Below are 14846 nucleotides of genomic sequence, written 5' to 3' on the forward strand. Positions count from 1 at the left end.
GTGTATGGAGGCTGCACAGTATGACTTCTTTTGCCCTGTATGCTGGGTGTACTTCTCAGTATCTGCTCTTATTCTGTATGTGTGGAGTCTGCACAATAAGACTTCTCATCCTATATGCCGGGTGTAATTCTCAGTATCTGCTCTTATTCTGTATGTATGGTGGCTGCACAGTATGGCTTCTCTTGTCCTGTATGCTGGGTGCAATTCTCAGTATCTTCTCTTATTCTGGATGTATGGAGGCTGCACAGTATGACTTCTCCTGTCCTGTATGCGGGGTGTAATTCTCAGTATCTGCTCCTATTCTGTATGTATGGTGGCTGCACAGTATGACGTTCCTTGTCCTTTAAGCCGGGTTTAATTCCCAGTATTTGCTCTTATTCTGTATGTATGGTGGCTGCACAGTATGGCTTCTCTTGTCCTATATGCTGGGTGTAATTCTCAGTATCTGCTCTTATTCTGTATTTATGAAGGCTGCACAGTAACATTCTCTTGTCCTGTATGCCAGGTATGATTCTAAGTATCTACTCTTATTCTCTATACAGTATATGGATAGCAAAACACTCTGGCACTGTATTTGTTCTCGGTATCTGATAGAGCTACAGACACACAGGGAGGGGGCAGTCTCACCTCCTCAGTGGACAGGCCGAGGCTGCAGGCTTTGTTGATGTTGTGTAGACCTGTGTCAATATCACTTGCGGATAGGGGGCGCTGTCTCTGCAGGGATAATGATAATGTTAGTACAGCAGCAGCAGTCCTACAGCAGCAGCAGAGGGCGCTATACTGTGGTCTCACCTGTGATTTGTTGAGCCTCCTCTCACACAGAGCCCCACCTCCGCGGCCTAGCCTCTGTTGCGGATCCTGGCACTCCAGGCCTGCATAGATGTCAATGTCACTGAGCGTCACAGGTACTCCCCCATCCCCCAGCTGTGCCCCTTATACTCACCAATCAGTGTCAGCATATCAGAGATCATACAGGCCTTCACCTTCAGATCCAGGGGGGCGTCGCTGCAGAGACAGGAAGTCATGTGATACAGGCAGTAGTAGGAGGCAGTGAGGACACACCAGCACACACTCAGTAGGGGGCAGCATGTATACATCTTCACATACTCACTAGCAGGGGGCAGGGAGGACACTCACCAGTAGGGGGCGGAGTGTACTCACCAGGCGAGTGATGGAGACAGGTTGACCTCCAGCAGCCAGGGCTTCAGATTGTCGTCAATCAGCACATCAAAGCCATAGAGCTCTACAGGAAGATTGCCCAATGTCAGTACTGGCGGCAGCCACCAGGGGCAGCACTGTCACCACACACTGTAACTCTCTTACCAAAGCAGTTGCTCCTATGGGGCAGGAAAGATTTACAAGCTGTGGCGATGGGAAGTTCCCCGGCAATAATGGTCTTAATGATGAGATCTTCTACCTGAGACATGAGACCTGGAAGACAACACAGATCCAAGACAGAGCAGAGGCGGTGTTGGTGGTGGTTGTGTGTGTGTAAATGGGAGGAGGAAGGGGAAAGGGTGTGTCTGTGAATAAAAATGTAGGAGGAATAGGAGGGTCTGTGTAGGTTGGGGGTGGATGAAGGGTTGGTGTGGAACTTCAACCTGCTAGGCCCCCCAGCAAAGATCTTCTGGCCAGGCCTCCAGCCTATCATCTTGCAGCTCCCGCCCCTGCAGGTCATGTGACGGGCATTGGGAACCGCATGGCAATTGAAGGCTGAAAGAGTGAAAACCTGTCCTGCCGCCAGAAGCAGGTAATGTATGACGCTCCGCCCCCGCGTTGTATTTGCTCACAGGAGCGGGATCTCTTAGGACTATGTGTTTCGGCACCGCCAGGTGAGTTGAGGGCCAGGCGGTGCTGCCAGTAAAAATATTGATAATTTACATTACCAACATTACCAGTATTTTACTATACACTTACCCGGCACTCACTCTCAGAGTAGCCCCTCCCCTCACCTAATGTCTAACAACATTAACCTCCTCCTAGTACCTGACACTACCCCCCCCCCCCTTTCTTCCTCCTAATACCTAAAACTAACCTGCGCCCAAACAAACACCATTTCTAGATACAAAGTAAACAATCGGCACCACCAATACCTCCCCTAGTAGTATCCTACCAGCTGCTAGTACTGAATCAGGCACCCAACTCACCGCCTGAGCGCTCGATTACCGATAAGTGCCGTAAGCCTCTATTAAACACCTGCTGATCCCGGCATCCAATTGACCTGATCTGCCCTCTTAGCACCCCTCTATGGTTGGGGTTCCAGGGGCTATTGTTACGCCCCTGGTGAAGGGTGTCTGTGTGTAGGGGGAATAGGATGGTTTGTGTATGTTGGATGGTGGGTGGGAATGGTCAGTATATTAGAATGGGTGGAGTGTGTGGAGGGTCAGTGCGTTAGAGAGGGAGGTGTGGGGAAGGGGGGGGGTGGAGTCTGTGTGCTACAGTGGGAGGAGAACTGAAGGAATCTATGTGAGTGGTGGGTTGTAGTACCTGCCGTGTCCTTTCCTTCCTGTTTGAGATATCGTAGCATTGCACTCATACTCCATTTATTCCCATAGTCCTCAACTTCTGGATCATCACAGCTAGGAGCAGAGGGCAGAGGCGTGTGAATACAGTAGCATGTGCCAGACAATATTCAGGCACATGTGATGCAAATGTTCAACATACAGGCACATGTGATACATATATACAGCATGCAGGCTCGTGAGATGCATATGTACAGCATGCAGGCACATGTGACACATATATACAGCATGCAGGCACATGTGACACATATATACAGCATGCAGGCTCGTGAGATGCATATGTACAGCATGCAGGTACATGTGACAAATATATACAGCATGCTGGCGTGTGAGACGCATATGTACAGCATGCAGGCACATGTGACACATATATACAGCATGCTGGCGTGTGAGACGCATATGTACAGCATGCAGGCACATGTGACACATATATACAGCATGCAGGTACATGTGACACATATATACAGCATGCTGGCGTGTGAGACGCATATGTACAGCATGCAGGTACATGTGACACATATATACAGCATGCAGGCACATGTGACACATATATACAGCATGCTGGCGTGTGAGATGCATATGTACAGCATGCAGGCACATGTGACACATATATACAGCATGCTGGCGTGTGAGACGCATATGTACAGCATGCAGGTACATGTGACACATATATACAGCATGCAGGCACATGTGACACATATATACAGCATGCTGGCGTGTGAGACGCATATGTACAGCATGCAGGTACATGTGACACATATATACAGCATACAGGTACATGTGACACATATATACAGCATGCTGGCGTGTGAGACGCATATGTACAGCATGCAGGCACATGTGACACATATATACAGCATGCTGGCGTGTGAGACGCATATGTACAGCATGCAGGCACATGTGACACATATATACAGCATGCTGGCGTGTGAGACGCATATGTACAGCATGCAGGCACATGTGACACATATATACAGCATGCAGGCACATGTGACACATATATACAGCATGCAGGCACATGTGACACATATATACAGCATGCAGGCACATGTGACACATATATACAGCATGCAGGCTCGTGAGATGCATATGTACAGCATGCAGGTACATGTGACACATATATACAGCATGCAGGCACATGTGACACATATATACAGCATGCTGGCGTGTGAGACACATATGTACAGCATGCAGGCACATGTGACACATATATACAGCATGCAGGCTCGTGAGATGCATATGTACAGCATGCAGGTACATGTGACACATATGTACAGCATGCAGGCACATGTGACACATATATACAGCATGCTGGCGTGTGAGACGCATATGTACAGCATGCAGGCACATGTGACACATATATACAGCATGCTGGCGTGTGAGACGCATATGTACAGCATGCAGGCACATGTGACACATATATACAGCATGCAGGCTCGTGAGATGCATATGTACAGCATGCAGGCACATGTGACACATATATACAGCATGCAGGCACATATATACAGCATGCAGGCACATGTGACACATATATACAGCATGCAGGCACATGTGACACATATATACAGCATGCAGGCTCGTGAGATGCATATGTACAGCATGCAGGTACATGTGACACATATATACAGCATGCTGGCGTGTGAGACGCATATGTACAGCATGCAGGCACATGTGACACATATGTACAGCATGCAGGCACATGTGACACATATATACAGCATGCAGGCACATGTGACACATATATACAGCATGCAGGCTCGTGAGATGCATATGTACAGCATGCAGGCACATGTGACACATATATACAGCATGCTGGCGTGTGAGACGCATATGTACAGCATGCAGGCACATGTGACACATATATACAGCATGCTGGCGTGTGAGACGCATATGTACAGCATGCAGGCACATGTGACACATATATACAGCATGCAGGCTCGTGAGATGCATATGTACAGCATGCAGGTACATGTGACACATATATACAGCATGCTGGCGTGTGAGACACATATGTACAGCATGCAGGCACATGTGACACATATATACAGCATGCTGGCGTGTGAGACGCATATGTACAGCATGCAGGCACATGTGACACATATATACAGCATGCAGGCACATGTGACACATATATACAGCATGCAGGCACATGTGACACATATATACAGCATGCAGGCTCGTGAGATGCATATGTACAGCATGCAGGTACATGTGACACATATATACAGCATGCAGGCACATGTGACACATATATACAGCATGCAGGCTCGTGAGATGCATATGTACAGCATGCAGGTACATGTGACACATATGTACAGCATGCAGGCACATGTGACACATATATACAGCATGCAGGCACATGTGACACATATATACAGCATGCAGGCTCGTGAGATGCATATGTACAGCATGCAGGCACATGTGACACATATGTACAGCATGCTGGCGTGTGAGACGCATATGTACAGCATGCAGGTACATGTGACACATATATACAGCATGCTGGCGTGTGAGACGCATATGTACAGCATGCAGGCACATGTGACACATATATACAGCATGCTGGCGTGTGAGACGCATATGTACAGCATGCAGGCACATGTGACACATATATACAGCATGCTGGCGTGTGAGACGCATATGTACAGCATGCAGGCACATGTGACACATATATACAGCATGCAGGCTCGTGAGATGCATATGTACAGCATGCAGGTACATGTGACACATATATACAGCATGCTGGCGTGTGAGACACATATGTACAGCATGCAGGCACATGTGACACATATATACAGCATGCAGGCTCGTGTGACGCATATGTACAGCATGCAGGTACATGGGCACATATATACAGCATGCAGGCGTGAGATATACAGCATGCAGGCACGTGTGACACATATATACAACATGCAGGCACGTGTGACACATATATACACAACATGCAGGCACGTGTGAAGCATATGTACAGCATGCAGGTACATGGGCACATATGTACAGCATGCAGGTACGTGAGACGCTTATGTACATCATGCAGGCACGTGGGCACATATGTACAGCATGCAGGCATGTGGGCACATATGTACAGCATGCAGGCACATATGTACAGCATGCAGGCGTGTGAGACGCATATGTACAGCATGCAGGCACGTGGGCACATATGTACAGCATGCAGGCGTGTGAGACGCATATGTACAGCATGCAGGCACGTGTGACACATATATACAACATGCAGGTACATGGGCACATATGTACAGCATGCAGGTACGTGAGACGCTTATGTACAGCATGCAGGCACGTGTGAAGCATATGTACAGCATGCAGGTACATGGGCACATATGTACAGCATGCAGGTACGTGAGACGCTTATGTACATCATGCAGGCACGTGGGCACATATGTACAGCATGCAGGCATGTGGGCACATATGTACAGCATGCAGGCACATATGTACAGCATGCAGGCGTGTGAGACGCATATGTACAGCATGCAGGCACGTGGGCACATATGTACAGCATGCAGGCACATATGTACAGCATGCAGGCGTGTGAGACGCATATGTACAGCATGCAGGCACATGGGCACATATGTACAGCATGCAGGCGTGTGAGACGCATATGTACAGCATGCAGGCACGTGTGACACATATATACAACATGCAGGTACATGGGCACATATGTACAGCATGCAGGTACGTGAGACGCTTATGTACAGCATGCAGGCACGTGGGCACATATGTACAGCATGCAGGCTCGTGTGATGCATATGTACAGCATGCAGGTACGTATTTACAGCATGCAGGTACGTAAGACGCATATGTACAGCATGCAGGTACGTGAGATGCATATGTGCAGCATGCAGGCACGTGGGCACATGTGTACAGCATGCAGGCACGTGGGCACATGTGTACAACATGCAGGCACGTGGGCACATGTGTACAGCATGCAGGCACATGTATACAGCATGCAGGCATGTGGGCACATGTATACAGCATGCAGGCACGTGGGCACATGTATACAGTATGCAGGCACGTGGGCACATATGTACAGCATGCAGGCACATATGTACAGCATGCAGGCACGTGGGCAAATATGTACAGCATGCAGGCACGTGGGCACATATGTACAGCATGCAGTTACATGAGACGCATATGTACAGCATGCAGGCACGTGGGCACATGTGTACAGCATGCAGGCACATGGGCACATATGTACAGCATGCAGGCACGTGGGCACATATGTACAGCATGCAGGCACGTGGGCACATATGTACAGCATGCAGGCACGTGGGCACATATGTACAGCATGCAGGCACGTGAGACGCTTATGTACAGCATGCAGGCACGTGTGAAGCATATGTACAGCATGCAGGTACATGGGCACATATGTACAGCATGCAGGTACGTGAGACGCTTATGTACATCATGCAGGCACGTGGGCACATATGTACAGCATGCAGGCATGTGGGCACATATGTACAGCATGCAGGCACATATGTACAGCATGCAGGCGTGTGAGACGCATATGTACAGCATGCAGGCACGTGGGCACATATGTACAGCATGCAGGCACATATGTACAGCATGCAGGCGTGTGAGACGCATATGTACAGCATGCAGGCACATGGGCACATATGTACAGCATGCAGGCGTGTGAGACGCATATGTACAGCATGCAGGCACGTGTGACACATATATACAACATGCAGGTACATGGGCACATATGTACAGCATGCAGGTACGTGAGACGCTTATGTACAGCATGCAGGCACGTGGGCACATATGTACAGCATGCAGGCTCGTGTGATGCATATGTACAGCATGCAGGTACGTATTTACAGCATGCAGGTACGTAAGACGCATATGTACAGCATGCAGGTACGTGAGATGCATATGTGCAGCATGCAGGCACGTGGGCACATGTGTACAGCATGCAGGCACGTGGGCACATGTGTACAGCATGCAGGCACATGTATACAGCATGCAGGCATGTGGGCACATGTATACAGCATGCAGGCACGTGGGCACATGTATACAGTATGCAGGCACGTGGGCAAATATGTACAGCATGCAGGCACGTGGGCACATATGTACAGCATGCAGTTACATGAGACGCATATGTACAGCATGCAGGCACGTGGGCACATGTGTACAGCATGCAGGCACATGGGCACATATGTACAGCATGCAGGCACGTGGGCACATATGTACAGCATGCAGGCACGTGGGCACATATGTACAGCATGCAGGCACGTGGGCACATATGTACAGCATGTGGGCACATATGTACAGCATGCAGGCACATGGGCACATATGTACAGCATCCACGTGTGGCCATTACCTGACATAGTCTCCGCTCTTCTTGTTGACACTGTAGTTGGTCAGGTGCATGAACTGATTCTTGATGTTTTTGCCGGCCCGGTCATAGCGGACAGTGGCAAACCTGAGAGGAGAACAATGAGAAGAAAGCGTCACACCATGGAGACTGCTGTGCATGGCTGTCACCACTAGGGGGCGCATTACCTGGTAAGACCTTCTTCATACAGATAAATGACCAGAGGGTCATATGAGGTGATCACTACATACAGCCGTACGTCAAACTTAAAGCCTGCAAAAGAGCAAATGAGGAGTTTGACACTGCTGCAAATTTCTCAGTTCCCCTCACCCCCACACTCAACTCCAAGGGGTCTTTTCAGCTAATCCCCACCCACTTTCCCCATCTGGTCCCCTAGGTGTCTTCTCAAAACTCCCACACAATCTAGCTCCCAAGAGTCTCTTCATCTGGTCCATCAGGGGTCTGCTCAGTCACAACCACTCCCTTCACAGCCTTTGGTCCTCCAGGAGTCATCTTAATAGCCACCTTCCCCACCCTCTCCTTCATATCATTAATTTCCCAGGAATCTTCTCAATACCACCCCCTCCCCCTACATCACATTCCTCCTTCCTCTATCAGACCCTTCTGAGGTTCTTACGCTTGCTTGTCTGGTCCCCTTTTCGCCTTTCCACATATTTGCCACATGTAATACACAGATACTCACCATCAATGAGTAATGGATTGCTGATATACCGCGACACCAGAATATTGTCCTCCATATTGACCTGTGCTGGCTGAAACCAAATAGGAGGGGGAGATGTGAGTGGGCTGGAGAAAGATCTCCCATCATCCATTACTAGGAGACAGTCTGAAGAGACATAAGGCCTGATGAACTAAAATACAGTAAAGTTGCTGTGTGCAGGAAGCGCATAGCAATTTTACTATTAGTAGTGCAGGGGGAACACTGGCCATTAACCCATTAGCGGTAAAAGTGTTGCCGCAGTAACGTGTGCATTGCACGGTAATGCTTGTTACCGGTACCATGCATATCACTAATTAATTAAATGGCCAGAGCTTCCCATGCGCTAGTAATGGTAAAATTGCTGTGCGCTCTCTATTGGCTGTTCCCCTCCCCTGCCCACACCTCTCTGACACTGCTGCTGTCCTTGGCTGCTCCCCTCCCCACACCTCTGACACTGCTGCTGTCCTTGGCTGCTCCCCTCCCCACACCTCTCTGACTCTGCAGCTGTCCTTGGCTGCTTCCCTCCTCTGCTTAAACCTCTCTGACACTGCGGCTGTCCTTGGCTGTTTCCCTCCCCTGCTTACACCTCTCTGACACTGCGGCTGTCCTTGGCTGCTTCCCTCCCCTGCTTACACCTCTCTGACACTGCAGCTGTCCTTGGCTGTTCCCCTCCTCTGCTTACACCTCTCTGACACTGCGGCTGTCCATGGCTGCTTCCCTCCCCACACCTCTCTGACACTGCTGCTGTCCTTGGCTGCTTCCCTCCCCTGCTTACACCTCTCTGACACTGCAGCTGTCCTTGGCTGCTTCCCTCCCCTGCTTACACCTCTCTGACACTGCAGCTGTCCTTGGCTGCTTCCCTCCCCTGCTTACACCTCTCTGTCACTGCAGCTGTCCTTGGCTGTTTCCCTCCCCTGCTTACACCTCTCTGACACTGCGGCTGTCCTTGGCTGCTTCCCTCCCCTGCTTACACCTCTCTGACACTGCAGCTGTCCTTGGCTGCTCCCCTCCCCACACCTCTGACACTGCTGCTGTCCTTGGCTGCTCCCCTCCCCACACCTCTCTGACTCTGCAGCTGTCCTTGGCTGCTTCCCTCCTCTGCTTAAACCTCTCTGACACTGCGGCTGTCCTTGGCTGTTTCCCTCCCCTGCTTACACCTCTCTGACACTGCGGCTGTCCTTGGCTGCTTCCCTCCCCTGCTTACACCTCTCTGACACTGCAGCTGTCCTTGGCTGTTCCCCTCCTCTGCTTACACCTCTCTGACACTGCGGCTGTCCATGGCTGCTTCCCTCCCCACACCTCTCTGACACTGCTGCTGTCCTTGGCTGCTTCCCTCCCCTGCTTACACCTCTCTGACACTGCAGCTGTCCTTGGCTGCTTCCCTCCCCTGCTTACACCTCTCTGACACTGCAGCTGTCCTTGGCTGCTTCCCTCCCCTGCTTACACCTCTCTGTCACTGCAGCTGTCCTTGGCTGTTTCCCTCCCCTGCTTACACCTCTCTGACACTGCGGCTGTCCTTGGCTGCTTCCCTCCCCTGCTTACACCTCTCTGACACTGCAGCTGTCCTTGGCTGCTTCCCTCCCCTGCTTACACCTCTCTGTCACTGCAGCTGTCCTTGGCTGTTTCCCTCCCCTGCTTACACCTCTCTGACACTGCGGCTGTCCTTGGCTGCTTTCCTCCCCTGCTTACACCTCTCTGACACTGCTGCTGTCCTTGGCTGCTCCCCTCCCCACACCTCTCTGACACTGCTGCTGTCCTTGGCTGCTTCCCTCCCCTGCTTACACCTCTCTGACACTGCAGCTGTCCTTGGCTGCTTCACCCCCTGCTTACACCTTTCTGACACTGCAGCTGTCCTTGGCTGCTTCCCTCCCCTGCTTACACCTCTCTGACACTGCAGCTGTCCTTGGCTGCTTCCCTCCCATGCTTACACCTCTCTGACACTGCAGCTGTCCTTGGCTGCTTCCCTCCCCTGCTTACACCTCTCTGACACTGCGGCTGTCCTTGGCTGCTTCCCTCCTCTGCTTACACCTCTCTGTCACTGCGGCTGTCCTTGGCTGTTTCCCTCCTCTGCTTACACCTCTCTGTCACTGCTGCTGTCCTTGGCTGCTTCCCTCCCCTGCTTACACCACTCTGACACTGCTGCTGTCCATGGCTGCTTCCCTCCCCTGCTTACACCTCTCTGTCACTGCGGCTGTCCATGGCTGCTTCCCTCCCCTGCTTACACCTCTCTGTCACTGCGGCTGTCGTTGGCTGTTTCCCTCCCCTGCTTACACCTCTCTGACACTGCGGCTGTCCTTGGCTGTTTCCCTCCCCTGCTTACACCTCTCTGTCACTGCGGCTGTCCTTGGCTGTTTCCCTCCCCTGCTTACACCTCTCTGACACTGTAGCTGTCCATGGCTGCTTCCCTCCCCTGCTTACACCTCTCTGTCACTGCGGCTGTCCATGGCTGCTTCCCTCCCCTGCTTACACCTCTCTGTCACTGCGGCTGTTCTTGGCTGTTTCCCTCCCCTGCTTACACCTCTCTAACACTGCGGCTGTCCTTGGCTGTTTCCCTCCCCTGCTTACACCTCTCTGTCACTGCGGCTGTCCTTGGCTGTTTCCCTCCCCTGCTTACACCTCTCTGTCACTGCGGCTGTCCTTGGCTGTTCCCTTCCCACACCTCTCTGACACTGCGGCTGTCCTTGGATGCTCCCCTCCCCTGCTTACACCTCTGACACTGCTGCTGTCCTTGGCTGCTTCTCTCCCCTGCTTACACCTCTCTGACACTGCGGCTGTCCATGGCTGCTTCCCTCCCCTGCTTACACCTCTCTGACACTGCGGCTGTCCTTGGCTGCTTCCCTCCTCTGCTTACACCTCTCTGTCACTGCGGCTGTCCTTGGCTGTTTCCCTCCTCTGCTTACACCTCTCTGACACTGCGGCTGTCCATGGCTGTTTCCCTCCCCACACCTCTCTGACACTGCGGCTGTCCTTGGCTGTTCCCTTCCCCTGCTTACACCTCTCTGTCACTGCGGCTGTCCTTGGCTGTTTCCCTCCTCTGCTTACACCTCTGACACTGCGGCTGTCCTTGGATGCTCCCCTCCCCTGCTTACACCTCTGACACTGCTGCTGTCCTTGGCTGCTTCCCTCCCCTGCTTACACCTCTCTGACACTGCGGCTGTCCATGGCTGCTTCCCTCCCCTGCTTACACCACTCTGACACTGCTGCTGTCCTTGGCTGCTTCCCTCCTCTGCTTACACCTCTCTGACACTGCGGCTGTCCATGGCTGCTTCCCTCCCCTGCTTACACCACTCTGACACTGCTGCTGTCCTTGGCTGCTTCCCTCCTCTGCTTACACCACTCTGACTCTGCAGCTGTCCTTGGCTGTTTCCCTCCCCTGCTTACACCTCTCTGACACTGCAGCTGTCCTTGGCTGTTTCCCTCCTCTGCTTACACCTCTCTGACTCTGCAGCTGTCCTTGGCTGCTCCCCTCCCCTGCTTACACCTCTCTGACACTGCGGCTGTCCTTGGCTGCTTCCCTCCCCTGCTTACACCTCTCTGACATAGCGGCTGTCCTTGGCTGCTTCCCTCCTCTGCTTACACCTCTCTGTCACTGCGGCTGTCCTTGGCTGCTCCCCTCCCCTGGTTACACCTCTCTGACACTGCGGCTGTCCTTGGCTGCTTCCCTCCTCTGCTTACACCTCTCTGTCACTGCGGCTGTCCTTGGGTGCTTCCCTCCTCTGCTTACACCTCTCTGACACTGCGGCTGTCCTTGGGTGCTTCCCTCCTCTGCTTACACCTCTCTGACACTGCGGCTGTCCTTGGCTGCTCCCCTCCTCTGCTTAAACCTCTCTGACACTGCGGCTGTCCTTGGCTGCTCCCCTCCTCTGCTTACACCTCTCTGACACTGCGGCTGTCCTTGGCTGCTCCCCTCCCCACACCTCTCTGACACTGCGGCTGTTCTTGGCTGTTCCCCTCCCCTGCTTACACCTCTCTGTCACTGCGGCTGTCCTTGGCTGCTTCCCTCCTCTGCTTACACCTCTCTAACACTGCGGCTGTCCTTGGCTGTTCCCCTCCCCTGCTTACACCTCTCTGACACTGCAGCTGTCCTTGGCTGTTCCCCTGCCCTGCTTACACCTCTCTGACACTGCGGCTGTCCTTGGCTGCTTCCCTCCTCTGCTTACACCTCTCTGACACTGCGGCTGTCCTTGGCTGCTTCCCTCCCCTGCTTACACCACTCTGACACTGCAGCTGTCCTTGGCTGTTCCCCTCCCCTGCTTACACCTCTCTGTCACTGCGGCTGTCCTTGGCTGCTTCCCTCCTCTGCTTACACCTCTCTGTCACTGCGGCTGTCCTTGGCTGTTTCCCTCCCCACACCTCTCTGACACTGCTGCTGTCCTTGGCTGCTCCCCTCCTCTGCTTACACCTCTCTGACACTGCGGCTGTCCTTGGCTGTTTCCCTCCTCTGCTTACACCTCTCTGTCACTGCTGCTGTCCTTGGCTGCTTCCCTCCCCTGCTTACACCACTCTGACACTGCTGCTGTCCATGGCTGCTTCCCTCCCCTGCTTACACCTCTCTGTCACTGCAGCTGTCCTTGGCTGCTTCCCTCCCCTGCTTACACCTCTCTGACACTGCGGCTGTTCTTGGCTGTTTCCCTCCCCTGCTTACACCTCTCTGTCACTGCGGCTGTCCTTGGCTGCTTCCCTCCTCTGCTTACACCACTCTGACTCTGCAGCTGTCCTTGGCTGCTTCCCTCCCCTGCTTACACCTCTCTGACACTGCTGCTGTCCTTGGCTGCTTCCCTCCCCTGCTTACACCACTCTGACACTGCTGCTGTCCTTGGCTGCTTCCCTCCTCTGCTTACACCTCTCTGACACTGCGGCTGTCCTTGGCTGCTCCCCTCCCCACACCTCTCTGTCACTGCTGCTGTCCTTGGCTGCTTCCCTCCTCTGCTTACACCACTCTGACTCTGCAGCTGTCCTAGGCTGCTTCCCTCCCCTGCTTACACCTCTCTGACACTGCGGCTGTCCTTGGCTGCTTCCCTCCCCTGCTTACACCACTCTGACTCTGCAGCTGTCCTTGGCTGCTTCCCTCCCCTGCTTACACCTCTCTGACACTGCGGCTGTCCTTGGCTGCTTCCCTCCTCTGCTTACACCTCTCTGACACTGCGGCTGTCCTTGGCTGCTTCCCTCCTCTGCTTACACCTCTCTGACACTGCTGCTGTCCTTGGCTGCTCCCCTCCCCACACCACTCTGACACTGCTGCTGTCCTTGGCTGCTCCCCTCCCCATACCTCTCTGACACTGCGGCTGTCCTTGGCTGCTTCCCTCCTCTGCTTACACCTCTCTGACACTGCAGCTGTCCTTGGCTGCTTCCCTCCCCTGCTTACACCTCTCTGACACTGCGGCTGTCCTTGGCTGCTTCCCTCCTCTGCTTACACCTCTCTGACACTGCAGCTGTCCTTGGCTGCTTCCCTCCCCTGCTTACACCTCTCTGACACTGCGGCTGTCCTTGGCTGCTTCCCTCCTCTGCTTACACCTCTCTGTCACTGCAGCTGTCCTTGGCTGCTTCCCTCCCCTGCTCACACCACTCTGACTCTGCAGCTGTCCTTGGCTGCTTCCCTCCCCTGCTTACACCTCTCTGACACTGCAGCTGTCCTTGGCTGTTCCCTTCCCCTGCTTACACCTCTCTGACACTGCAGCTGTCCTTGGCTGCTTCCCTCCCCTGCTTACACCTCTCTGACACTGCAGCTGTCCTTGGCTGTTCCCTTCCCCTGCTTACACCTCTCTGTCACTGCAGCTGTCCTTGGCTGCTTCACTCCCCTGCTTACACCTCTCTGACACTGCAGCTGTCCTTGGCTGTTCCCTTCCCCTGCTTACACCTCTCTGACACTGCAGCTGTCCTTGGCTGCTTCCCTCCCCTGCTTACACCTCTCTGACACTGCAGCTGTCCTTGGCTGCTTCCCTCCCCTGCTTACACCTCTCTGACACTGCGGCTGTCCTTGGCTGCTTACACCTCTCTGACACTGCAGCTGTCCTTGGCTGCTTCCCTCCCCTGCTTACACCTCTCTGACACTGCAGCTGTCCTTGGCTGTTCCCTTCCCCTGCTTACACCTCTCTGTCACTGCGGCTGTCCTTGGCTGCTTCCCTCCCCTGCTTTCACCTCTCTGACACTGCAGCTGTCCTTGGCTGTTCCCTTCCCCTGCTTACACCTCTCTGACACTGCAGCTGTCCTTGGCTGCTTCCCTCCCCTGCTTACACCTCTCTGACACTGCAGCTGTCCTTGGCTGCTTCCC

The 14846-nt window shown here is 53.1% G+C and overlaps 1 protein-coding gene across 4 annotated transcripts in view; it reads right to left on the bottom strand.

Annotated features, from left to right (window-relative positions):
* Nucleotides 1-14846, bottom strand: part of TTLL5 (tubulin tyrosine ligase like 5) — a 50742-nt gene that overhangs the window by 25526 nt on the left and 10370 nt on the right. For all 4 annotated transcript variants that reach the window (XM_068254503.1, XM_068254504.1, XM_068254502.1 and 1 more), the window contains 9 exons: nucleotides 8558-8627; nucleotides 8043-8127; nucleotides 7861-7962; nucleotides 2488-2579; nucleotides 1324-1431; nucleotides 1162-1243; nucleotides 944-1005; nucleotides 793-872; nucleotides 628-714 (listed from right to left, as the gene is read on the bottom strand). In XM_068254503.1, coding sequence (XP_068110604.1) covers nucleotides 628-714; nucleotides 793-872; nucleotides 944-1005; nucleotides 1162-1243; nucleotides 1324-1431; nucleotides 2488-2579; nucleotides 7861-7962; nucleotides 8043-8127; nucleotides 8558-8627 — 768 coding nt within the window. The remainder of the gene's footprint in view (nucleotides 1-627; nucleotides 715-792; nucleotides 873-943; nucleotides 1006-1161; nucleotides 1244-1323; nucleotides 1432-2487; nucleotides 2580-7860; nucleotides 7963-8042; nucleotides 8128-8557; nucleotides 8628-14846) is intronic.

The sequence above is a fragment of the Hyperolius riggenbachi genome, chromosome 9, assembly GCF_040937935.1.
Source record: "Hyperolius riggenbachi isolate aHypRig1 chromosome 9, aHypRig1.pri, whole genome shotgun sequence".
Classification (NCBI taxonomy): domain Eukaryota; kingdom Metazoa; phylum Chordata; class Amphibia; order Anura; family Hyperoliidae; genus Hyperolius; species Hyperolius riggenbachi.